This window comes from Rhincodon typus, chromosome 14 (genome assembly GCF_021869965.1).
Source record: "Rhincodon typus isolate 14 chromosome 14, sRhiTyp1.1, whole genome shotgun sequence".
NCBI classification, from domain to species: domain Eukaryota; kingdom Metazoa; phylum Chordata; class Chondrichthyes; order Orectolobiformes; family Rhincodontidae; genus Rhincodon; species Rhincodon typus.
Window position 1 is genome coordinate 19,729,500 of NC_063345.1, and position 25,006 is coordinate 19,754,505.

Below are 25,006 nucleotides of genomic sequence, written 5' to 3' on the forward strand. Positions count from 1 at the left end.
TATATTCCTGAAAGTGACAACACAAAGGGATAAGGTGGTAAAGAAGGCGTACGGCATGCTTGCCTTTATTGCTCAGGGCACTGAGAGTAGAAGTTGGCAAGTCATGTTGCAGCTGTATAAAAAAACTTTAGTTAGGCCACAGTGGGAGTACTGTGTGCAGTTTGATTGCCACACCACACAAAGAATGTGGAGGCTTTGGAGAGGATACAAAAGAGACTTTTGTTGTCTGGATTAGCTGTAAGGAGAGGTTGAACAAATTTGGATTGCTTTTGCTAAAGTGACATCAGCTAAGAGGCAACCTGATTGAGGTATATAAAGTTATGAGAGGCACGGATAGGGTGGACAGTCGGAGTCTTTGTCCCCACGTGGAAATATCAAATACTAGAGGGTATTTACGTTTAAGCTGAGAGGCGGAAAGTTTTACGGAGATGTGTGAGCCATGTTTTTTCTTACACAAAGGATGGCAGGTGTCTGGAATGTACTGCCAGGGGAGGTGGTAGGTGCAAATATGACAGCAACATTTAAAGGGCATTTAGACAATCACATGAACAGGCAGGGAACAGAGGGATCCAAAGCATGTGCAGGTAGATGGGATTAGTTTAGAATGGTAACATGGTCGGCGTAAACATGGTGTGTTAAAGGGCAAGGTTCTGTGCCATACTGTTCTATGATCTTCACCTTGATGCCATTTTCCCCAATTCATCTCCAAGAGAATGGGGAAGGTCAAATTCACTTGCAAGTAAATAGTTTAAAAATTGCCATATACTTCCAAGGCTGCATTATCTTGATTTACAAAAAGGGCGTTTGATTCATGTGCTGTGAAGGAGAAATTGCTATAACTGTGTGGCAGGGAACAGAAAAGAAGTGATATTTGACCAGAAACATCAATGGCATACCTCTTCAGTGATGGAATCCAAAGATGATGTAGCTTCATCATACAAGATAATGCGGGGCTTTTTTAGAATTGCTCGAGCAATTGCAAGTCTCTGCTTTTCTCCTCCTGAAAGAGACATCAGTTTACATTGACCTCAGGCTATGAATGACAAAAGGTCCATTTAAAATGCTTCAGTTCTTCTACAAACATAGTACTTAAGGGTAAAGGGAAAAGAAAAAAATGACTAAAAAGTTAAAAGACTATGAAATGTCATTATATTCCCCATTGGTTTCATATAATGCCACATTGTAATGTGAAGGTTAAACTATTTCGCAAAATAATTTACTATTTGGATCAGTTACAATCAACATGGTTTTTTGCCACATAGGGGATTCTGTGACATTCCTCAATGAGACTGGAGTTAGAAAGGAATTAGGAGGATGTAGTGTTTTCTAAGAACAGCCATCTCTTGCATATTACAGGAAAACCAGCATTTTGCATCAGGACAGCTATACAATGTAAATAGTTAGAGCTTCAAATGTAGTGTGCTCCTCCATTAAAATGGCAGATTACAGATACACCATCTGAAAGAACCAGGCAAGTTACATCACAAGTCATGCAAATATACAAGTCAACAACCTGAAACGTTAAGAGATAGTAGGAACTGCAGATGCTGGAGAATCTGAGATAACAAGGTGTAGAGCTGGATGAACACAGCAGGCCAAGCAGCATCATTTTCTGATGAAGGGTCTAGGCCAAACGTCAGCCTTCCTGCTCCTATGATGCTGCTTGGCCTGCTGTGTTCATCCAGCTCTACATCTTGTTATCTTAACCTGAAACGTTAAGCGTGTTTCTCTCTCCACAGATCCTGCCAGAGATGCTGAAAATTTAGAGCATTTACTTTTTATTTCAGTTTGTAGCATCCATAGTATTTTGCTTTTGAATAAAGGTTACTCTTCAGTGGTTTAGCTGCAAGTCCAAATGCTGAATTAAGCAAACAAACAAAACACTAATCCCTATTATTTTCAAGTGAGAGTGTTGCTTTGTGAAAATATGGAATGTTCAGGGGGAGGAAATAGCAAGCAATAAAAGATCAAGGGAGGCTGGAGGAAAATATCTTCCTTTCCTTGTTGCCGGTTTTAAAATTTTATAATATGATCTAATATCCGGGAATTGATACCCCAGGTGAATTATATAATTCAAGGAAAAATGTTCAACTCAAGACTGCATTCAAATACCAAGGAACATGAAATGATTATCTCTAAAAACACTTTTCTCATTGATCAAAGAAAAACAAAAATTGCATTTTCAATACTCTGCCTGGGCTCAATGTGCTCTTGCAAGCAGAGTAATGCCAATGCAATTAATTGTTATTTCAGGGCCCTGCTGCATCAGTGTAACAGAAAATAAATATCACAGCCTCCAGTTTTTAAACAGACAAGCAAATACAGATGGAAAAACATCACATTTATCCCTTATTGTGTTTACTTCTGCCTAACAATTGTAAATGCAAGGTGCATAATTTATCTACATTTTAATACCGTTTATTTTAGAGGTTAGACGTGAGCCAGTGTCATGAGGGGTTTAGTGTGTTTGAAGGGGTTTAGGGATCAACTTGTAGGTGTTGTTGTAGCCATGGTGATTTTATAACATTAATCCTAAATCAACTTTTTCTCTTGAAGGTGAGAAGTAATTTGTTTGCATTGAAAAAAGTTTTTACAAGGAAACAAAGTAAACAATTGTGCATTAATTTGGAAGGTCAGAGATTGCTTTTGTCCTCCTTCCAGTTAGGGGGAACATGCATGTCTTGCAAAAGAAAGTTTTTAGGTTTCAGTTGGGCAGTTTGCAGAAGTCTCGGCTGAAGCTGGACGGATGGGTAAAGGGAAAGAGACGTTTAGTTTAGAATTGTAACAATATAAGTTATCAGTGTAACGAGTTAAGTTTTAAAGTTCCAGATTGGAAGTGTTTGGTTAAAACCCTAATCGGTTATTTAAAGCTGAGAAATTCTAAACTCAATTGTACGGAGACTCAAAACAGGGGTCATCATATTTTTAAGACTGAGAATTGAAGCCACAATTAAACTAAGCCCAAAAGATCAAATAGAATAGTGAATTCTCTAGTGTGCACACTGTAAAGGAGTGCTTTTGAGATTATTGGGATTATATTTTAATATGGATTTCAAATATGCCATATATATTTTAAATTTATCACATCTTCATTTCTTTTGCATAATAAACTAGTTTTATTGTCAAAACTAATTTGTAGCATTGTATACATGTTTCAGTGAAAGATCACCTCACAAACAAAAATAAAATGATCTATCAAGCCACATTTCACTTTGGTATATGACTTGTCTCTAAACACACCAACTGGGATCATAACATTGCTCATCACAGAACTCTCCAACCTACTCAATTTCCACTTTTTGTACAGTTTTCACGAGTTACATAGAAACATGGAAATGGAGTCAAGTTTCTAGTACTCAAGTACAGACTTAAAAAAAGTAATGTTTAAGGTAAAATAGTGATTTGTTTTAGATACACATACACAAAAATACTTGAGCCAGTATTGCTGAAAAAAGTTATTTTGTCAAAGTTGCTCATCTTGTATTCATCAGGACAATTTGCAAAAACGCTAATGTAAAGGGAAAGCAACATTTATTGTGTACAAGAGACTGATTGGTTATTAGTTGGCAAGTGGATTTTGATTGGTAAAGGCATCGTCATGGAGAATTCACCAGTTAATGCCTAAAATTTAAACTAGACATGTTGACGCTGGCTGACCAAGGTATTAGTCTGTGATGAGAACCAGAGAATGGCAGTACCCTATTCTGCTGAGTAAATATCTGTTATTTGTGTTTGCAAAGATCAGGGGCCTATGCATTAATATATACGGTGTCCATTACATGGACTTGTGCCACACTGCACGCTGAAGTGAGAACCCCAAAGTGACGGTCGCATAATCTCTCTCTCCCACATACACACACGATTATCCAGCAAGTGTTGCCAATCGCAGAATCACATCCAAGTTAACACTCATTGTTTAGAAACTTCCAAGCATGGGCTGGTTAGGTATGATCCATATCTTACTCGCTACAAACAGACAAAGTAACAGGTGATTGGATACAATATGCCAGTCATTGGAGCATACAGCCTACGTACGGAGTATTATGCCAGCATTGAAATTCCGGTACCACATTATTTCGTTAGTTTAACAAACAAAAGGTCTTTCTGGTTTGACGGCAGCATCCTGTTTGTGGTCAATATCACTTTAGGATGGTCGGTTGGACTCAATAGTATGACAACCTTCTGTGTACTGGAAACTACATATATTAATACATAGGGCTCTGTTCTTTGTTTCAAATCTCATATGGTCAGCACTCCAAGGAGGATAAAGAAAATGCTTCAAAGACAGTCTGAAACTCTCCTTGAATCAGAGCAGCATTGACCTTAATGGCTGAGAGGAATTTGCTATCAATCGCTCATAATGATGACAAATTGCAATTCAAAGCATGATTTAGCTTCACGGACAAAGTCTTAATGATGGAAGCAGAGCAACAGCAGAGATAGAAACAAAAGCCAAAGACTGTAGCTTTAGATTTGGCCTGTTCAATCACAAAGATGTCTGGCAAAATCTCTTTACCCTGGCTAGTTATCGTCAGATCAAGGGGCAGTTGCGTTGCAGAATAAAAATTGGCATGGCCCTGATGGAAGGTGTGTCAGAATTCAAACCCCACTACTCCACGAACCATCACAATGTGAAATATAATCAATTTAATCACTACGATGGTTAATCCCTACTGTTATCCAGTATCAAAGATAAAAGAAGCTTATACCAGCTTTCATCACAAAAAAATTATAAAAATCTTATTGTTTAACATGTGACAAAGATGGATTACTAATATGCAAACAAACTACACCCCCTTTAAATCCAAACTCATTCACAAAAAGATCAGAAAGTATAAATAGCTCTCTTTAGGAATGTTATTGATAAAAAAGTCCCAACAAAAAGGTTGACTTTCTCAGGTCTTTGTCAAGATTTTGGCGATGATAATCATATTGTTACTGACCATGGCAATAGTCAATTCAATAGCTGGTCATTCACACTTACGTCTTGGCTTGAGCTAAAAGATTTTGTACGATTGTTACGTCTTGTCCACTCAGAGGGTTGAAGCAACCACGAGGACGAGTTTTCAATCTAAAAGCACGTAGCACCAAGTAATCTCTCAAAACTATCAAATCCACCTTTCAAAAAATTTACATGCTCTCCTGAAACTAATAAGTAACCACAGTTCAACTTTTCCTTCAAGTTGTAATAAAAACAAAACAACTGATCCTTTTAACTTTGGCTGCTGGTAAGAGTTTTAAGAGTCCATTATTAAGGATGAGTGTGCAAAATACTTGGAAGTGCATGGTAAAACAGGACCGAGTCAGCATGACTTCATCAAAGCGAGGTCATGCCTAACGAATCTGCTCGGATTCTTTGAGGAGGTAACAAGCAAGTTAGATAAAGAACAGTCAGAGTAGATGTGATCTATTTGGATTTTCAGAAGACCTTGGAGAAGGAGCCACATAGGAAACTGCTAATTAAGAGCCCGTAATACGAGGGGCAAGATACTGCCATGGATTGAGAATTGGCTGACTAAGAGAGTGTGGAGATAAAGGGGTCTTTTTCAGGGTGGCAGGCTAGTGACCAGAAATTCTGCAGGAGGCAGTATTAGCACCACAACTGTTCATGTTATACATTAACGATCTGGACGAAGGAATGGAGGGTATTGTTGTAAAGTTTGCAAAAGTTAGTTGGAGGGACAGGACGTGTTGAGGAAGCAGAAGGACTTGGGCAGGCTAGGAGAGTGGGCAAAGAAGTAGCAAATGGAAGGTGGGAAAGTGAGAGGTTATACACTTTGGTGGGAAGAATAGAAGCGTACACTATTTTCTGAATGCGGAAAGGCTTTGGAAATCTGGGGCAGAAAGGGACTCGGGAGTCTCGGCTCAGGATTATCATAAGAATTAACATACAGGCTCAGCTGGCAGTTAGGAAGGCAAATGCAATGTTCAGGTGAGCTGTGGAAGGGATACAGGGGAGATTTAAGAGAATGATCCTTCAGGAATGAAGGGTATGTCAAACGAGGAGTGGTTGACGACTCGGGGTCTATACTTGGAGTTCAGAAGGATGAGGGGGGATTTGATTGAAACTTACAAAATACTGAGAGGCCTGGATAGATTGGATGTGGAGAAGGTATTTCCACTCGTAGGAGAGACTAGGACCCAAGAGCACTGCCTCAACGTGAAGGGATGACCCTTTAGAACTGAGATGAGAGAAAACGTCTTCAGCCAAAGGGTGGTGAATCCGTGGAATTCCCTGCCGCAGAAGACTGGGAAGGCCAAGACATGAAATCTATAGAAATAGATACGTTCTTGATTGGTAAGGGCATCAAGGATTATGGGGAGAAGGCAGCAGAATGGGGTTGAGAAACATATCAGCCATGATCAAATAGTGGAGGAGATTCGATGGGCTGAATGGCCTTTGTTCTTGTACCATATGATCTTATGGGTTTTTTTGCTGAGAAACATATTTTCAAGTTTATATATCAAGTAAATACCCATAATCCTTACAAAAGAACAGTACATCATTCTACATTTGATAGAGAGAATATGCAGAACTGTACTTTCCCTGCTTTCTTCTAAAGCATTCTCAAAAAAGCAAAAGATAGTAATCACATTTTCAGAGTTTATTTAAAATACTATATGACTGACTACCAGTTATTTAAACAGAAATATATTGTTCAAGTCTACCACTGAACAGCAATTTACACTGATGCAGTTAATGATTAAGCTTAACTTAATTTATTTGAGCAAATTACCCACTACTCCTCCTACGTTAAATGGTATGTCACTACTTTCATTATTTTTCGGTCCCTTCAATATCTCTATCCTGATAGGATACTTTAGATTCAGATATTATTCCAAGGCAAGTGTCAATTTCACACATTTTGAATGTGCGTGTTGTTTTAGGGCTACATATGTTTATTCAGTACAACATACAAACAACAACCAAATTTATTGTTGGTGACAGGTTTATTTATAGATGTTTGGACAGGAATGCTTATCGAACAGTTATGGATCTTCTGTGTGAAGAAACTACTGTCTGTTTTGACAGTAGAAACATGTATCCCAATTGACTAAGTTTCTTAACCACTTGATGTTAGAGGCAAAATTTAGGAATTGCTTCAGTAAGCTTTGCAAAGTTACTGAAATGATTGACCGAATTTCAAAACAAAGCCAAGTTACTAAATTGTATTTTTATTTCCTGTTAGAATGGAATGTGTGTTACATTAGACACTAATATACTAAGTACAAAAGATACCCACAATTAAAAAAAGCTTAACAAGTGTAGCTACGAGTTCTGCAAATATTGAAATTAGTTTATAAAAAATAAAAACAAAACAAACAATCTTGAATTCTGAAACCACCGAACTGCCAAAAACATATTTGTATCTCCTCCCCTGCAAAAAATTCTGGGTCTTTATAAGTTAAAAGCTTGCTGATTTTGATGGATTGAATGAGTTTATTAACAATTTCCACAGTACAGTTTATCTAAAATATTAAGATAAAAACATATGCATTTTGGCCTTACCTCATATTACTTACTCTGGGTTTGGGAAGGGTAGAAAGAATTAGAAAGAGTCAGAAAACTAGAGGAGGAAACCGTGAAAGAAGTCTAAGTTCCTTCCAATTCATCAGTCATGATATAGTTTCCCAAAATATTTGTTTCGTTACTAAATGGTACATTTCTTAACCTATTAAATAATTTCACTTACAAACAAACATCATCTCTAAAATCCAAACCGGAAGAAAAGTGACAATATGGATACATGAACACCAAGTAGCCACAAAGAGAAAAGACCAATTCTCACTTGTTTCACTATACACAGACAATGAGGGACATGAATTCGACTGGGATAACACACCCATAATCACACAATCCAAACAGAGACACGCCAGGGAATACCTGGAGGCCTGGTATTCCAACCGAAACTCCATCAAACACAATGAATTAGACTGAACCTCCCCAGCACACCGAAGTGCATAAATAACAACAGGACAGACCATCAACGCTTCACTGGAGGCACACTGACGATGTTACCTAGCAGGGTGACGAAACATTTGCAACCAAACCCAGTGGCTTGGCGAGCAGGTCTACAACCTCAAACCTAAAATCCTTTGTGGGAGCATTTCCGACTAACATATCTAATCAAAAATGAAAACTCTTGATACTTCTGGATGCAGTTAGGCATTTTTAAATCGCAGCATCAGCCAGCAATATGGATGTGACTAGCAAAATTTGTGACTAGCAAAAGGCCTCCAGGAATTCCCTGGTGTGTCTGTTTGGATTGTGTGATTATGGGTGTGTTATCCCAGTCGAATTCATGTCCCTCATTGTCCGTGTGTAGTGAGACAAGAGAGAATTGGTCTTTTCTCTTTGTGGCTACTTGGTGTTCATGTATCCATATTGTCACTTTTCTAACATATTATGTAAGTGGTTTTGGCTTCAGCGATGCAAAAATGATAACTCCACTCTAAGGTAAGGTCTCAATTCATTCTACACTGCAATGTTTCAAGATTTGGAGAGCTAATCTCAACCATGCAAATGAAGCGGATTAAGAACCTGCCTTAGGGTTCTGCTGCATCACAAGCTGAGCAGAGAACAGTAGCTTCACAGGGTGATTCAAAGCTGGCAATATCTATATTGCTTATTGCCATTGCTGTGCACACATTCAGTTCAACACAGTTGACAAACATTCAAAGTGACTTGATTCCTGGTACTCAATCCTACTACTTACTTACTATTTTTCCTACTATTTATTCTTTTATTAACACTTCCTTCTAACCATTTATTCTTTTATGGCACTCTTTGTGAGTGATGGTGACTAGTGCGTCTGATGGCAGCTGGATTTAATCATTTGTCTATTAATATAGTTCCCAAAGTAGTACTATTTCCACATACACACAATAGATAATTCAAATTGTCACCTTGGTAGGAAGCCCCATCTGCTGGTCTGGAGTTTAGAATGTATCTCAAAAAATTATCAAGGCACTGTTCCAAATATTAACGAAGCTATTTAGAATGGGGGATAAGGTTAGTACCTCCGATCACAATTTCCAGTCTTCCTTGAACTCACCTGAAAGTTTTAATCCACGTTCACCAACCTGAGTGTCATAACCATTTGGCATTCTGAGTATAGAGTCATGAAGGCCAGCAAGCTTTGCAACATTGTATACTTCTTCTGGCGTTGAACTAATGTTCCCATATTGAAGGTTATAAAAGATGGTGTTGTGGAATAGGACTGCATCCTAGAAGTCAAAAAACAAAAAGCAATAGCAACTGCAAAACTAATGAATGATGACTGATTATATTAATTTCATATGCAAAACCATAACACATTAAAACACCTAACCGCTGCATACACAAATTAAGCTGCTTTACATTTTCCAGTGCAGTAATCATTGTCTGACCTCAAAGACACACCATACATAGAATTTCACCACTGCTTGGAATAAAAATGGATGTTTGACAAAGTGTTCCAGTTACTCGCTGCTAAAGTGACCATTTGATATAGTCTCCTCTAAACTTTTAAGGAATGGTGTCAGGGAAAATTCAGGCAAGAGCAAGATGAAGAGTTAATTGTAGAAACAAGTAAATGATCTTATTTTGACTCTCAGAGAATAATGGGAGTTGGCCATTTAGCCCATTGAGCTCACTACTATTCAACATGATCATGGCTGAACCTCTATGTCAAGACCATACTCTCTCATTCCCCTCAACTCCAACAACACGAATGGGTGGATGCATTGCATTTAGATTTCCATAATTTGTAATAAGGTGCCTTATGGAAAGGTTATTGCAGAAAATAAAACCTCAAGGTAGGGAGCAGCATATTGACAGAAGGATGGCTAGTTACTAGGTATGAGGGGTAGGTGTCAAATGGTTTTATCAGGTTGTAAGATCCAATGAATGGTACGTCACATGATAGGTGCTAGGATCTCAACTACATACTATTGATATGAATGCCTGAGATGAAGGGGCAGAAGTTACAGTTGCCAAATTTGCTGACCTCACAAAGATAGGTAGGAAACTAAGGTGTGAAGAGGACACAAGAGTTACAAAAAGATACTGAAGTGAGTTGGCAAGGATGAGGCAAATGGAGTATGTGGAAAAATATGAAATTGTCCACATTGTCAGGAAAATTGAAAAAAACAGTAGATTATCTAAATAGAGAGAGACTGCAGAGCTCTGAGCTGCAGCGGGGTCCGTGTGTCCAAATGCATGAAGCACAAACATTTAGTATATAGGTACAGCAAATAATTAGGGAAGCTAATAGAACATAATTTAACAGAACAGGAATGGAATACAAAAATAGGAGATTATGCTACACACTGGGCACAGGGGAGACCATATCTGGAGTACTATGCATCACATAGGCCATTTTATTTAAGGATGTAAATGCTGAAGAAATGTTTCAGAGAAAGCGTACTAAACTAGTGCCTGGAATGGCCAGGGTGTCATAGGAAAGGTTGGACAGGCTAGATTCCTATCCACTGAAGCTCAGAGGAGTAAGAGGCAACTTGATTGAAGTATAAACCCTGAAGGACCTTGACATCCATGTGGATATAATGCTTCCTCCTATGGGAGAATCTAGAACAAGGGGCCATATTTTGCCAATCAGGGGTTGCCCATTTAAAACAGATAGTAAGCTTTCAGATGGTTGAGTCTTAGGATCTCTCTCTATGAAACAGTGGCGGAAGCAGAGTCCTTGAATATTTTTAAGGTAGCGGTAGATAAATTCTTGGTAAGCAAGGAGTTTGAAAGATTGTCACCAAAATGTATGAATGTAGATTTGGGGTCACAATCAGATTAGCCATGACCTTATTGAACAGTACAGCATGTTTGAAGGGCTCCTTGTTCATACGTTTGTGTGCTTCCAAGAAATTTCACACCTCCAAGAATTGCTTGGAAACAGTGGAGAATTTCAGGTAAATTCTGAAGAGCTGTAGCATACCTTTGGGTTGATTCCAGGAAAATGGATTGATAACACTAACTTATAGTTATACATGCCAGGTGTCTAGTGCTTAATTTTTTTAAACATACAATAAAGTTTCTGATTAAAAATGTGTTGATAGTGCAGTCCTTTCAATTGATTACCATTGTTCGAAGTTCTCTTTCAGGATTTGGAATTGTCACAAGTTCAAATAAAATTTATCATATACATCAATTGTAATTTAAGAGATGTGACTTATCTAAATTTTGATATCATTTATTTTCAAGTTTGGATTGAGCAAGCAGTATGTGGGTTTTGCTATGTCTTAAGGAGTTTAATGATCAATTTATAAGTATTTCTGAAGCCATGTTCAATTTTTAAAAAAGTATGTGTGCTTGATGTGTGATGGGGTTGTGTTTTCACTGAGTGTGTTTTTATGGACAAAATAAAGAATTTAATGTTAGGCTTTCGGTTTGGAAGGTCAGAGATTTTTTATTTCTTTTGATTAGGGTAATCACCATAGTTTAGAAAAAGTTTTTGGGTTCCAGTTTGGCAGGTTTTGCAGAAGCCGGATGGGAGTAAAACAGTTGCTCCTGACTAAAGGACATGGGTTAAAACAGTTAAGAAATAGACTACCTTAGTGTAAGCAGTTTAGTTTTAAGGTTCTGACCAAAAGTATTTGGGAAGGTATTACAAGCTGAGAAAGTCTCAGCTCAGTTGTCTGATAGCAGCTGTCAGATTCTAATGACAGGGAATTGAAGCCACATTTAGATTAAGCCGTATAGATGTGAAAGAGAAGGGAATTGTCACTGGAGAGAGCACTGTAAAGTGATGCTTTTGGGATTTTATTTCACCGTGTTATGAAACCTTTACATGCATTATAAATGAATAGTTCAGTTTATTCTATTTTGATTTTCATTTCTTGTGTACAATAAACTTCTGTTTTATTGTTAAAACAGAATCTGCAGCATTGTAGGCTTGTTTCAGTGGAAAACCTGATAGGATCTATCAATTCAGATTTCAGTTTGGGATCTGACTTGGCCAGTAATAAAAACTGGAGCCAGGAAGAGAATCTAGTTTTAATATGAAAAATATTTCAGGATTTGATTTTGTAAAAATAAAAACTTTGGACTCAACTTAAAAGCTTGTCTCAAAGAGTGTTTACATAACTTGACAGCAGTGGTGAGATACGATGATGCATTCAAGTATCTTTTGAGTGGTTATTATAGGTCATTGTCACTAACTATAATCAATGGTAGTCTCTTCCATAACATCGCTTTCTCTCTTAAAGCATGGCTCCAAAGATTGCAGTGTCTGTTTAGCAAAATCATTGGACGAACTGATGAATTCAAGCAGGATATTTGACCATACAAAAACCTCAATCTTATCCTTTCCAGTCAATACCAGGCAAGATTAAGAACAGAAATCTAAACAGGTTTACTGCCTTTTCGCCCCAAAGACATTGGGTTAGATAAAGTCATCAACAGAATCAGCAAAATCTACAAATACCAGAGATGGAAGCTGGAACTTTCCAGGCTTATATGGTCATGTATCATAGAACAGAGTAAATAGGTACACATTAGAATGCAGTGCTATGACATTCATTCAATCAGTTTATGATGAAATACACTAAGATTAAATGTGAGAATCTAGAACTAAGGATACCGGTTTAAAAATAAGGGGTCATACATTGAAGACTGAAAAGAAGAAACATTTTTTCTCTCAGAGGATTGAATGTCTTTGGACTTCCCTTCCCAAAAGGAAATGGATACAGAATCTTTAAATATTTTTAAAGGCAGAGATAGAGACATTCTTGATTACTAAGCAGATGAATGATTACATTCCTGCATGTACCCGATTTAGAGTTGAAATTAAAATCAGTCATGGCCTATTGAATAGTGGGGCAGGCTTGAAGGGCGAATTGGCCTACTCTTGTTCCTTGCTTATATGTTTGTATCACAATGGAAAAGGTATATGCACACATTATATATCTTTCAAGTTAATTTTTGAACGCAAATATTACCTTGGAGTTGCATTGCACCTTTAACATTGAAAAATATTCCAAAGTGCTTCAGAGGCTACACCAGTGCTTCCCAAACTTTTTCATGGTGCAACCTCTTTTTAATGCCGACTTTGTGACACCCTGCAGTGAAAATGTCGGGGCTAGGAGTTGTTGAGTGAATGGGGAGAGGTGTCAGGTTTAGTGGTTGAATGGGTTGGGGGATTGGGGAAAACAGAAGAAGTTGAGTGGGGGGGACAGCTGATAAAAAGACAGGGTTCCGCTAAAAGTATACACCTGTTCTATTAATTCTCTGGCTTTTTCCCAGAAGTAAATCGAGCTTCAGCTAGCAGTCCATTATGTAGGCACACAGACAAAAGAAGTATGCAAGTGTTTGAAGTGTCCTCGCAGCTGTTAGAAACCAGTCCAAGTTCAGCCAGTATTATCTCGTGGTCCCAAAAGCTCATCTCAGCACCCTACTGGGGAATTGAGACCCACAATTTGAGAAGCTCCGGTTGACACCACTTGAGAAACATGAGCCAACAACCAAGTCACAGCCTGCCACCACTATCTGACTCTTCACACAGCAGACAGAAGCTTCTATAGAGAGCCTGAAGCATTTAAACACTCCACCTTGTGGCCTGGGCAAAACTTCAATGCTTCAGAATTTTAAAATGCACTAGATCGTGAAGATTTGCTGCATACACCGTTTACTCATTTTCAAACCCTCAGAAGATTAGCATGCAGGGTGAAATCCACAGGAACAATTCAACACAGTTAATATATTTATGCAGTTAAATTATTCTAAATCAGAAAAACAACAGCCTGCCATCTGTCATTGCAGTCAGCTTCAAGTTGGGCTTGCCCTTTCAGAATTTCAGCTTGCCCAAAGCAAGAATATTTCAGACCATTACTGTGCAACCAGAATCATTTAACAATTTGGGTGGCGACTTTAAGAAAGCAATGAATTTAATGCAATTTACTCCAGTATGACAACTGTTATGTGAATTATGAGTATGGCAGTTTGCATCTCTCCCTCCACCCACTGTTCACATATATCAAATTTACATAGACAGTCTAGACATTCCTTCATATCAAGGCTGTATATGGCAACTGCTTAAACAAGACTTTTAAAACACAACTACACAGTGAGACCTGAAAAACATTTGGACAAAATCTTCTTTACCTGTGGTACGACACCAATGGCTTTTCTCAAGCTTTCCAAACTAATGTCTCTAATATTCTGACCAGCCACATAAATGTTTCCTGATTGAGGTTCGTAGAATCGGAACAGCAACCTCACTATTGTGCTTTTCCTGTACCATACAAAACAAATTGTAGAATTATTTAAAGGTGCATGTCAAAAGGGGAGTCAAATCTACTAATGGTACTATAAATTGGGCCATCTCCAGTAAATATTAAGGTGCAATAAGTATTAACTTTATTTTTTCTAATTTCAGCCAAAACAGAAAAGAGGTAGTTGAGATAATCAAACTTAAGCTCAACTCCAGATTGGTTTCATCCATACACCTATAAAGTAGATGGAGATAGAAGGACAAAGACATATATCAAAATTCATTGGTAATAACAACAGCATCAGACAATTAGATTTAAAAAAAATCCTGGGATTTAGGTGTCACTGGCTAGGACAGCATTTTCCCCCTAGCCAAATGCCCTGGAGAAAACTATAATACCTGTACAGTCCTTGGATTATAGGGACACCCATAGCACTAGTGTTGAAGGTGGTGCATACAGTGCCACCCAAGCTTGCTGCATTGACCTGGTCAGAGTCTTGCTTGAATATTGCTGCAGCTGCACCCATCCAAGCAAGCGGAAAGCATTCTATCACACTCCGCCATTCAACATGATGTGGGATCTAGCAGACCTCACTGTGGTTCATAGTGACCACATCTGTAGCAAGTGGTGGTTGCTTCAGGGCTCAGAATTAATGAGCTGGATTCTGAGCTTCAAACACTGCGACGCAGTGGAAAATCTGGTATTAGGGATCTAATGATGACCACGAAACCATTGTCGATTGTTGGAAAAACCCATCTGGTTCACTAATGTCCTTTAGGGAAGGAAACTGCCATCCTTACCTGGTCTGGCCAACATGCAATTCCAGACCCACAGCAATATGGTGGACTCTCAAATGCCCTTTGGGCAATAAATGCTGCCTAACCAGTGATACCATCACCTCGTTAATGAATTAAAAATTGGGGGGGTGGGGGGTGGAGAAGAGAGAGAGAGTTACCTGAATGCTGTGTTTCAGGAGGCAGTTACACCCTTTAGATTAACTACGTCGAATTTGGGCAGTAGACATGTACAGGAGGGTGTGACTATGAGTGAGGCAGGCAGAGGGATCAGGAGGTAGTGTTGAAGGAGCATCAGCACTTGAGCTTTTCTAACAGGTCTGAGATTCTTTCTCCTTGTGCAGATGAGAGTTGGGGCTGTAGATAGGATGAGCAAATTGATCATAGCGCTGTGGTAAAAGGAGCCAGTTAAGAGAGGGCAGAAGAGAGAAATGTAGTTGTAACTAGATTAGTATAGTCAGGGGAATTGACATTAATCTCTGTAGCCAGGATTGAGAGTCTCAAAAGATTGTGTTGCGTGCCTGGTGCCTTGCATCAGGGTCTCTCATCTGGGCTGCACAGGAACTTGGATTGGGAGGGGGATGATCTGTTTGTCTTCGTCCACGTAGGTACAAATGACGTAGGTAGAAGAAGAAAAGATGACCTGCTGGTGGAGTATGAGCAGCTAGGGACTAAATTAAAAAGCAGAGCCAAAAAAGGTATTAATCTCCAGATTACCATCCGAGCCACAAGCTAACTGGCACAGCGTCAACGACATTAAGGAGGCAAACATGTGGCTCAAAGATTGGTGTGGGAGAAATGGTATCAAATTCGGGGGTCATTGGCACCAGCACTGGGGAAGGAGAGCGCTGATCCAATGGAATGGGCTCCACCTGAATCATGCTGCGACCAGGGTTCTGACAAATCGCATAACTAGGGCTTTAAACTAAATAGTTGGAGGTGGGATCAGCTGCACGGAAAATTATAAAATCAAAAGGCGAAGGGGAAGGTAGGAAAGGTTGCTGATAGATTGATTGTAACCAGAAAATAAAAAGAAAGGGACAGAATGTGTGAATTTCATATTACATTAAAGAAACTCAATAATAGAACAAAATTAAAGCATTGTATCTCAATACATGAAGCATTCTGAATAAGGTAAATGAACTGACAGTGCAACTCAAGGCAAATGAATATGACCTCGTAGCCATTACAGAAACAAACAAACAGTCACAAGGACATCAAAACTGGGAACTTAACATTCAGGGATATTTGATCTTTAGGAGAGACAGGAGGAATGGAAAACTGGGGAGGTAACACTATAAAGAAGAAATTAAATGAAGACAGTTGAGAGAAATGATCTAAGCCAAGATGATGGAGAATCCATTTGGGCTAAGGTTATAAAAATAGTAAGGGAATGATGACATTGGTAGGAGTAGTGCACAGACACCCAAACACTAGCCACTCTGTGGGAAAGGCTTTAAATCAACAAATAACGGGAGCATGCAATAAGAATAGAGCAATAATTATGGGTGACTTGAATCTTCATGTTGATTGGGTTAATCAAATTGGAAAAGGTAGCCATGACAATGAATTCACAGTGCATTAGTGATTGTTTCCTACAGCAATAAGTCATAGAGCCAACCAGGGAGCAGGCTGTCTTGGACCTGGTAATGGGTAGCGAGACATGTTTAATAAATGACTGCAGAGTAAAAGATCCCCTAAGAATTAGTGATCATAACATGACAGAATATTTTGAGGGCGAGAAACTTGGGTCAGAAACAAGTGAATTACAGTGAAAATGAGGATAGAGTTAGCTAAAGTGAAACGGATGAATAGTTTAGCAGGAATGACAATAAGCAAGCAGTGGCAGACATTTAAGGAGATAATTTATGACTCAGCAAAAATATCTCTACAAGGAAGAAAGATTCTGAGAAGGATAAACCAACCATGGCTAACCAGGGAAGTTAAGGAGAGTATTACATTGAAAGAAAAAGCATATAAAGGAGGCCAAAGTCAGTAACAGCCCTGAAAACTGGGATAAATTCAGAACCCAAAGGAGGTTCAAAAAGATAAAAAAGACAGTAAATAAACACATGAGGGCAAACTAGCAAGGAAGATTAAAAACTGACACGAAGAATCTCTTTAAACATATAAAAAGGAAGAGAGGGGTCAAGGTGAACATAGACCCTTTGGAAATAAATCTGGGGAAATGGTTTTGGAGAACAAGGGAATGGCAGAGAATAACTCGAATGTTCCACTAATACTAAAGAATATAAGGGAGGAATTAAGTACCATTGCAATCACTGAACTAGTATTAGACAAACTGATGCAGTTAAAGGCAGATAAGTCTCTGGCTCTGATGGTTTGCATTCTGGGTTTCTAAAAGAGGTGCCCAGAGAGATAGTGGATGCACTTGGTTGTAATTTTCCAAAAACTGTTTAATTCTGGAGAAGTACCAGAGAATTAGAAAACTGTCAATGTGACACCCCTATTCAAAAAGGGAGACACACAAAGGTAACTAAAGGCCAATTAGGACAACATCTATTGTTGGAAAAGAACTGGAATCAATTATTACAGAAGTTAAAGCGAAACATTTGGAAAATCATCACCTAATCATGCAGAGTCAGCTTTGCTTCGTGAAAGGGAAACATCTGACTAATTTAGGAAAGATTTTTGAGAAGTCTCAGCCAGGGTGGTTAGAGGGGAACTAGATGTATTGCATTTAGACCTCCAGAAGGTATTCAACGAGGTACTTCACAAAAGGTTAAGATAAGAGCCCACGGTGTTGAGGTCCTATATTGGCATAGATAGAGAATTGGCTCATGGACAGGAAACAGTAAGCGGGGATAAGGGATTTCTTTTAGGTTGGTGATTTGTGACCAGTGAGCTTCCACAGGGATCAGTGCTGGGACTATAAAATGTTTACAATATATATTAATGACTTAGAGGAAAGAAGTGAACATATTGCAGCCAAACTTGAAGACACAAAAATAGTTGTAAAGGCAGGTTGTGAAAGAGATGCAAATAAACAGCTTAGTAAGAGATATTGATAGGTTAACTAAGTAGACAAAATGTTGGCAAATGGAGTATAGGGTGGGAAAATGTGAAGTTGTTCAATTTGGAAGGCAGAATAAAAGAAAATATTATTTAAATGGAGAAAAACGACGCAGAACTGCAATACAAAAGTGATTTAGGGGTATTTGTGCACGAAACACAGTAAGCTAGTACACATGTGCAGCAGGTAATCAGGAAAGCTAACGGAATGTTGACTCTTATTTAAAAGGGGTTTGTAGTATAACAGTAGGAACGTTTTACTGCAACTGGTGCTGTGGAGACAACATCCAGAGCTGTTTTGTCTCCCTTTTCTAAGAAAATATATTATTTCATTGAAGGCAGTTCAGAGAAGGCTCACTAGGGATTATCCCTGGTACGAAGGTGTGCCCAGTGCTGCTCCTGGAATGCTATCCTGCACTCTTCATAAAATCAGGGTCGATCACCCATAGCTTGACGAGCAATAGGCTGAAATGCCAGACCATAATAATGTGATTGAATACAATTCTACTTATGATGCCTCACGAATGCTCAATTTTCAGTTATTATATCTGTTTCAAGTCTGGCCAATTTAGCACAATAGTAGTGGGTATGCTCAAGGTAATAGCAGGACTTAGTCACCATGGTCTGCAGTGGTTACTCCTATTATTGTCATGGGTGGACACATCTGCATTAGCTGGATTGCTGAGGATGAAGTCATGTAGATCCTTCCTTCTTGTTGGTTCTCTCATCAGCTGCCACAAGACTAGTAGCTATGCTCTTTAAGTCTCAACCAACTTAATCAGAAATGGTTCTACTAAGCTATTCTTACTGGTAGATATTGATATCCCTCACCCAAAGTATAATTTGGGGTATACGCTCGGTTTTAAAATATTTGAATAAGTCATCCAGAGAACGAAAGTCAAGTCAACTTAAAAATAATGCAGAATACACTGCAGAATCGTCTCTAAAAGATACAACAGAACATGGATATTAAAGAAAAAATTAGCTTCCAAAAGTAAAGATCATATTGACCAACAATACCAAATTTTTGCCAAGTAGCAAAAAAGGAGAAGACAAAGCTAGATCATTGGGTATAATATCCTTAGATTTTCAAAAAGATCTTTGCAAAGGTACTTCCTAATAGATCTATGACTCAGGTCAGAGAATGCAGACTCAGGCAGCAGGCAGAAAACAGGGTTGAGGATTATGGGTAACTACAGATTGCCAAAAATGAGAATGTATTTCACACTCACCAATGTGGGTAATTTACAGAAAAATTCTGGACTTGGGAATTAGAACTGCAATTTCAAAATCTGCAGGTGATGCCAAATTTGGGGGCTATAATTAACACGGTGGAAAAATGCCACAAAATACAAGACATTAATAAACTTGTAGAGTGGGTGTGTAAGTAGCAAATAAATTTCAATACAGTCAATTGTGAGGCGATGCATTTTTGGCAGAAAGTCATGGCCTGTTTTGGATAATAAGTGTCAAATGACAGAGGAGCAAAGGGATGTGGATTACACAAATTGCTGAAAGTAGCAACACGGTTAATAACACCATTAAAATGAGCAAACAAAGCACTGGGTTTCATTCCTAGTGGAACAGAATTCCAAAAAAAACAGACAAGTTTCATTAAATATGTATAGAACCTGGGTTAGTCCACAATTGGCAGTATTATGCACGGTTCTGACTCCGTATTATAGAAAGCGAAGAGATGTACCCAAGGTGGTGTACAAAGGTCTTATTTGAAACGTACCAAGTTGTAAAGGTATTTCTATCAGGAAAGGTCAAACAGACTCTTGCTCTAGAAAAAGACAGAGGGGTGACCAAACAGAGGTCTTCAAGAATATAAAAGGGTTTGATAGTGTGAACAAAGTCAAAGCACTTCAACTTATGGGAGATTTCTAAACTAGGGATAATTAATTAAAATCACTAATAATATCAACAGTTATGAAGGTTTCCCTTCTTCCTAAAGAGTATCTAGAATATGAAATTCATTGCAAGTAGCAGCTCCGGTAAATGGCATTGATGCATTTAAGGGAAACTATGTAAGCACAAGGGAAAATGAACAGAAATTTCCTAATAGGAAATAAAAACAAAACGCTGGAATTCTTTGCAGGTCAAGCATCTGGCAAAAGGAGGAATAGACTAAGCATCTCAGGTCTATGACTTTTCAATCAGAATTAGTAAGAGTTCAATGAAGACAGCAGGAGAAAGTTCATGAAATGGTGGGTTGAATGATCTGTTTTGACGCATTAGACTACGTCATTATATTTTCTGCTTTGTGGTAATGTTATTTGAATTTTGAAGAAAACCCATGCACATATAAAATAACAGGAAAGAAAGTTTGCCAAGAACATTTATTCATTTCTGGCACGTGGCCATCACTGGCTTGGCTGGCGTTTATTGCTCATTCCCAAATGCCCTGGAGATGGTGGTGGAGAGCAGCCTTCTTCAGATGCTGTAGTCCTTAAGGCATAGGAACATTTGCCTGCACTTGCGGCGCAATATTACTTGCCATGTATTAACTCAAGCCTGGATGTTGTTCAGGTCTTGTTGCATATGTACACTGACTGCTTCAGTGTCTAAGGTTTTGTGAATGGTGCCAAACATCCTGTCAGAAAGGACGGTAGGTCATTGCTGAAGATGGATGGGTCTTGGATACTACCCTGATGAACTCCTGGAGTTGAAATATCTGACCTTAAACAACTGCAATAATATTCCTCTATGTTAGGTAGGAATTCAACATGAGGAGGGTCTTCCTCGATTCCTACTGACCCCAACTTTGCTAGGGCATTGTTGAAAATGTTACATTAACTGAACCTCCATCTCCTATTAGTTGCATAGTTATCCACCACTATTCATAACTGGATGTGGCAGGATTTGATCTGATCGGTTGGTGAGAGACCACTTAGTCTTTTGATTGCATCATGTGTTGTTCATCAGCTTTACCAGGCTGACACTTCATTTTTTTTTTATCCCTGGTACTGCTCCTGACATGTCCTCCTGTATTCTTCATAGAATTATGGTTGATACCCTGGTGTGGTGGTACTGACATTAGGGAAAATATGCTAGGCTCTGAGGTTACAGATTGTGATCAAATAGAATTCTGCTGGTAATGGCCCACAGCATCTCATGGATGCCCAATTTAGAGTTGCGAAATCTATCTGAAGTCTGGTCCAGTTAGCACAGTGGTAGTACCACAGAACCTCTAGTGTGTTAAATTCAAAATGTGAAGGCAGGTCTTGGTCTGCAAAAGTACTAAGCTGTGGTCACTCCTCCCCACAGGATCATGGATATATGCATCTGCGACAGGTAGTTTGGTAAGAATGAGGTCAAGTTGATTTTTCCCTCGTGTTAGTTCCCCATCCACTTGACACACAGCCAGTCTAACAGCTGTCTTTTAGGATTCTGGTAGCTCAGATAGTGGTGGTACAACTGAGCCTTTCATAAAAGACACTGGAAGTCCCCTTCTGGAATACTGAGCACCCTGCTTCCTCCAAATGGTGCTTACAATTGTACCGATTTATCTGGGGTGGTGCTTGAGAGTAGTTATCAACAAGTTCTATCTGGTTACATTAGGAGTCTGGAGTGAACGTTGAGGACTCCAAGGGCAACTCTCTTCTGACTGTGCCGCCACTTTGCTTCTGATGGTGGAACAGTGTATACCCAGCAATGGTGGCAGTCTGGGACAATAATATCTTACAGACAATGACTATGTCAGGCTGTTGCTTGACTAGTTTGTGGAATAGCTGTCCCAAAATTTGGCACAAGCCCTCACATGATGAGAATGCTGCAGGGTTGGGTATGCTATTGTTGGTTCCTACGTAGATGACAGGTTGTCCAGCCAACTTCATTGCTTTCCTTAGATTCTGCTGTGATTTGATGCAATTGAATGCCATTTCAGAGGACAGTTAAGAGTTAACCTGTGAGTCTCAAGTCACATGTAGGTCACACAAGGGCGCAAATTTCTCTCTCTAAACATCATTAACCAGGTGTCTTAACACTTAATTGACAGTGGTTACCTGATTGCCATTAGGCTGGCTTTTAGTTCCAGATATTAGTGTAACTTGAATTCCATATCTGCCATGGTTGGATTCAAATCCATGTGCCTAGAACATTAGCTTGGAGTTCTGGATTACTAATCCAGTAACATTACCATTACATCACCACCTTCCCTTTAAGTGTAGTGGAGGCAAGGGGAGGACACAATATAGAAATTAACGTATTAGGTGATGGTGGGCTTTGAAATTAAATTTCTGCAAATAAAGAGCTGATGCAAACGTTCTGAAACAGCTTGGGGAAGTAAGTGTCAGTAGCATGAGAATTAAATTCATTGTTGGAATCAGAGAGTAGCTTTGGATCTCACAATAATCTGGATTGTTCTTTCTTAATTATGACATGTAGCTATATTTTTTGATTTTATAAAATGTGTGCGTGTAACATAGATCTGGACACCCATGCTACAGAATGTTACCCTCAATGTTTTGTTAGTTAGAGGTTAGCTGCTAATGAATAATAACAAAAACAAGAACATTTAGTTCCAAGTAGCTCATTTACAAATTAAGAGGAAACTAAAAGATGATAAATGGCATTGGTGGAGGACTGACCGGAAAAGTCCCTCCATCATTTTCTCGATCAATTATTGAATCTAAAAAAATCAGGGGGCAGCAAATCTGGATTTAAAAAGGAGAAACAGCTAGGGATTCAATATACAAGTGAAAGGGAACAAAATCATGTGAGAGATAACATATAAAAATGTTGGAGACAAATAAAGTGGAGGAAATATTTCAAATAAAAAAAGTTTGAATTGGCAAGATTATAGCGTAACTGACTACCTACCCAGAACCACTCCCACCTACAACTGCCACTTTCTTCCCAGCAGGAACTTCAAATGATACTCCATCAAGGACTTTGTGACCATTGATATATTCAAAGCAAACGTCTTCAAAAGTGATTGTAGATTTCTCAGGAGAAACCTGCAGTGCAGGTGCCTTTTCTATATCCTAATAGCCCAACAAAAAAACAAAATTGTATTACTGAACTAAGAGCAACAAAGGTTAAAACAAAAAGACACTAGATGACTTGCATCTGATTTCCCATCGGGACATTTTAAAAACTGAAGGTCTCAAATTATTAAGCACTTTCAAGTTGCATTTCATAGAGTACAAATAAAATTTCTGGCTAACAATGTGGAAGTTAGAGTCTTACATCGAGATGTTGACTTTCAACAACTGTGCCACATTACCTTGATCTTTGCATCAACGTTTAGCAATGTAAATAAAGTGTTCATGTCTATTAGTGCCTGCCGTGTCTCTCGATATACTGTGCCCAGAAAATTTAAGGGAAGAGACAACTGGAAAAGTAGGCCATTCACCATCACCAAGTCTCCAACTGTTAGTGTACCTACAAAAGAACGGGTATTACAATAAACTTGTATATAAATTCAACTTGTAGTCCTAACAAAAACCTTGAACAGGAGTTTACTACTACATAATACTTGCATTAAATAGCAAAATACAGTGAATTTAACTAAGCAAAAGAGATACTTGATTGCAAAACAAGCAGGATCATTTTTAATTTCTCACATATTTACATCCATATGCAACAAGACTTGAACATTCAGGCTTGGGCTAATAAGTGGCATGCAATTTTTCCATCGTACAGTGCAAGCCAGTGACTGTCTCCAACAAGGGAGAATTAACTAATTAACCATCTCATGACATCCAATAGCATTACCATCAATGCCCCAAGGAGGACGGTTCTTCCCACTGACCTAAAGCTGAACTGGACCAATGATATAAACACTGTGGCTACAAGACCAGGTCATCAGCTGGAAATTATGCAGGGACTAACACCTCACCTACCAAAGCTGGTGCACCATGTACAAGGCAGAAGTCAGGTGTGTGACAGAATACTCTCAATTGGCCTGGGTGAGTGTGATCTCAAATACTCTGGGTTTGATGCTATCCAGGACAAAGCAGCTAGCTTTACTGACATCCATTCCACTTATCGACTTAAAGATTCATTCTCTCCACCACTGCCACACAGCAGCAATAATGTGCACTATTTACATGATGCAGCAACTCACCAAATCTAAAACACCAAAACACTTATAATGGTCACATATAGACCCCTAAACTGCAGTGATGTTGAGAATGGCGTTAAACAGGAAATTAGAGATGCATGTGGCAAGGGAACATTGGTGATCATGGAATGGGAGGTTTTAATCTGCACTTGGATTGGGCAAGTCAAATTAGCCACAATGCCATAGGGGAGGAATTTCTGGAATGTATATGGGATGGTTTTCTTGACCAATATGTGGAGATACCAACTAGAGAGCAGGCCATCTTAGACTGGGTCCTATGTAACGAGAAGGGAATCATTGCCAATCTAGCTCTGAGACACCCCTTGGGGAAGAGCGACCATAACATGATAGAATTTTTTAACCAGATGGAGAGTGAGGTTATTGATTTGGAGACTAGAGTGCTGAACCTTAATAAAGGAAACTACGAGGATATGAGGCGAGTTAGCCTTGATAGATTGTAGGTCATACTTGAATGGATGACAGTGGATAGGCAATGGCAAACATTCAAGGAATGCATGGGGGAACCGCAACAACTGTTTATTCCCGTCTGTCACAAAAGCAAAATGGGTAAGAGGGCCAATCCATGGCTTACAAAGGAAATAAGAGATAGTATCAGCATGATAAGGAAGGAGCATACAGATTAGCCAAGAAAAGTAATAAATGTGAGGATTGAGAGCAGTTTAGAATTCAGCAAAGAAGGACAAGGGATTGATCAAGTGGAAAATTGAGTACAAAAGGAAGCTTGCAGGAAATATAAAGACTGACACTAAGAGTTTCTATAAGTATGTGAAGAGAAAGGGATTGGTAATGACAAACGAAGGTCCCCTACAGACAGAAATGGGGGAATGCATAATAGGGGACAAAGAAATGGTTGAGGAACTGAATACATACTCTGGTTCTG

The 25,006-nt window shown here is 38.9% G+C and overlaps 1 protein-coding gene across 1 annotated transcript in view; it reads right to left on the minus strand.

The window, feature by feature from the left end:
- Nucleotides 1-25,006, minus strand: part of abcb7 (ATP-binding cassette, sub-family B (MDR/TAP), member 7) — a 56,375-nt gene that overhangs the window by 5,197 nt on the left and 26,172 nt on the right. The window contains exons 9-13 of the mRNA XM_048605282.1: nucleotides 23,266-23,423; nucleotides 22,860-23,023; nucleotides 14,099-14,228; nucleotides 9,057-9,228; nucleotides 897-1,000 (exon numbers count right to left, since the gene is read on the minus strand). Of these exons, the coding sequence (XP_048461239.1) occupies nucleotides 897-1,000; nucleotides 9,057-9,228; nucleotides 14,099-14,228; nucleotides 22,860-23,023; nucleotides 23,266-23,423 (728 nt within the window). The remainder of the gene's footprint in view (nucleotides 1-896; nucleotides 1,001-9,056; nucleotides 9,229-14,098; nucleotides 14,229-22,859; nucleotides 23,024-23,265; nucleotides 23,424-25,006) is intronic.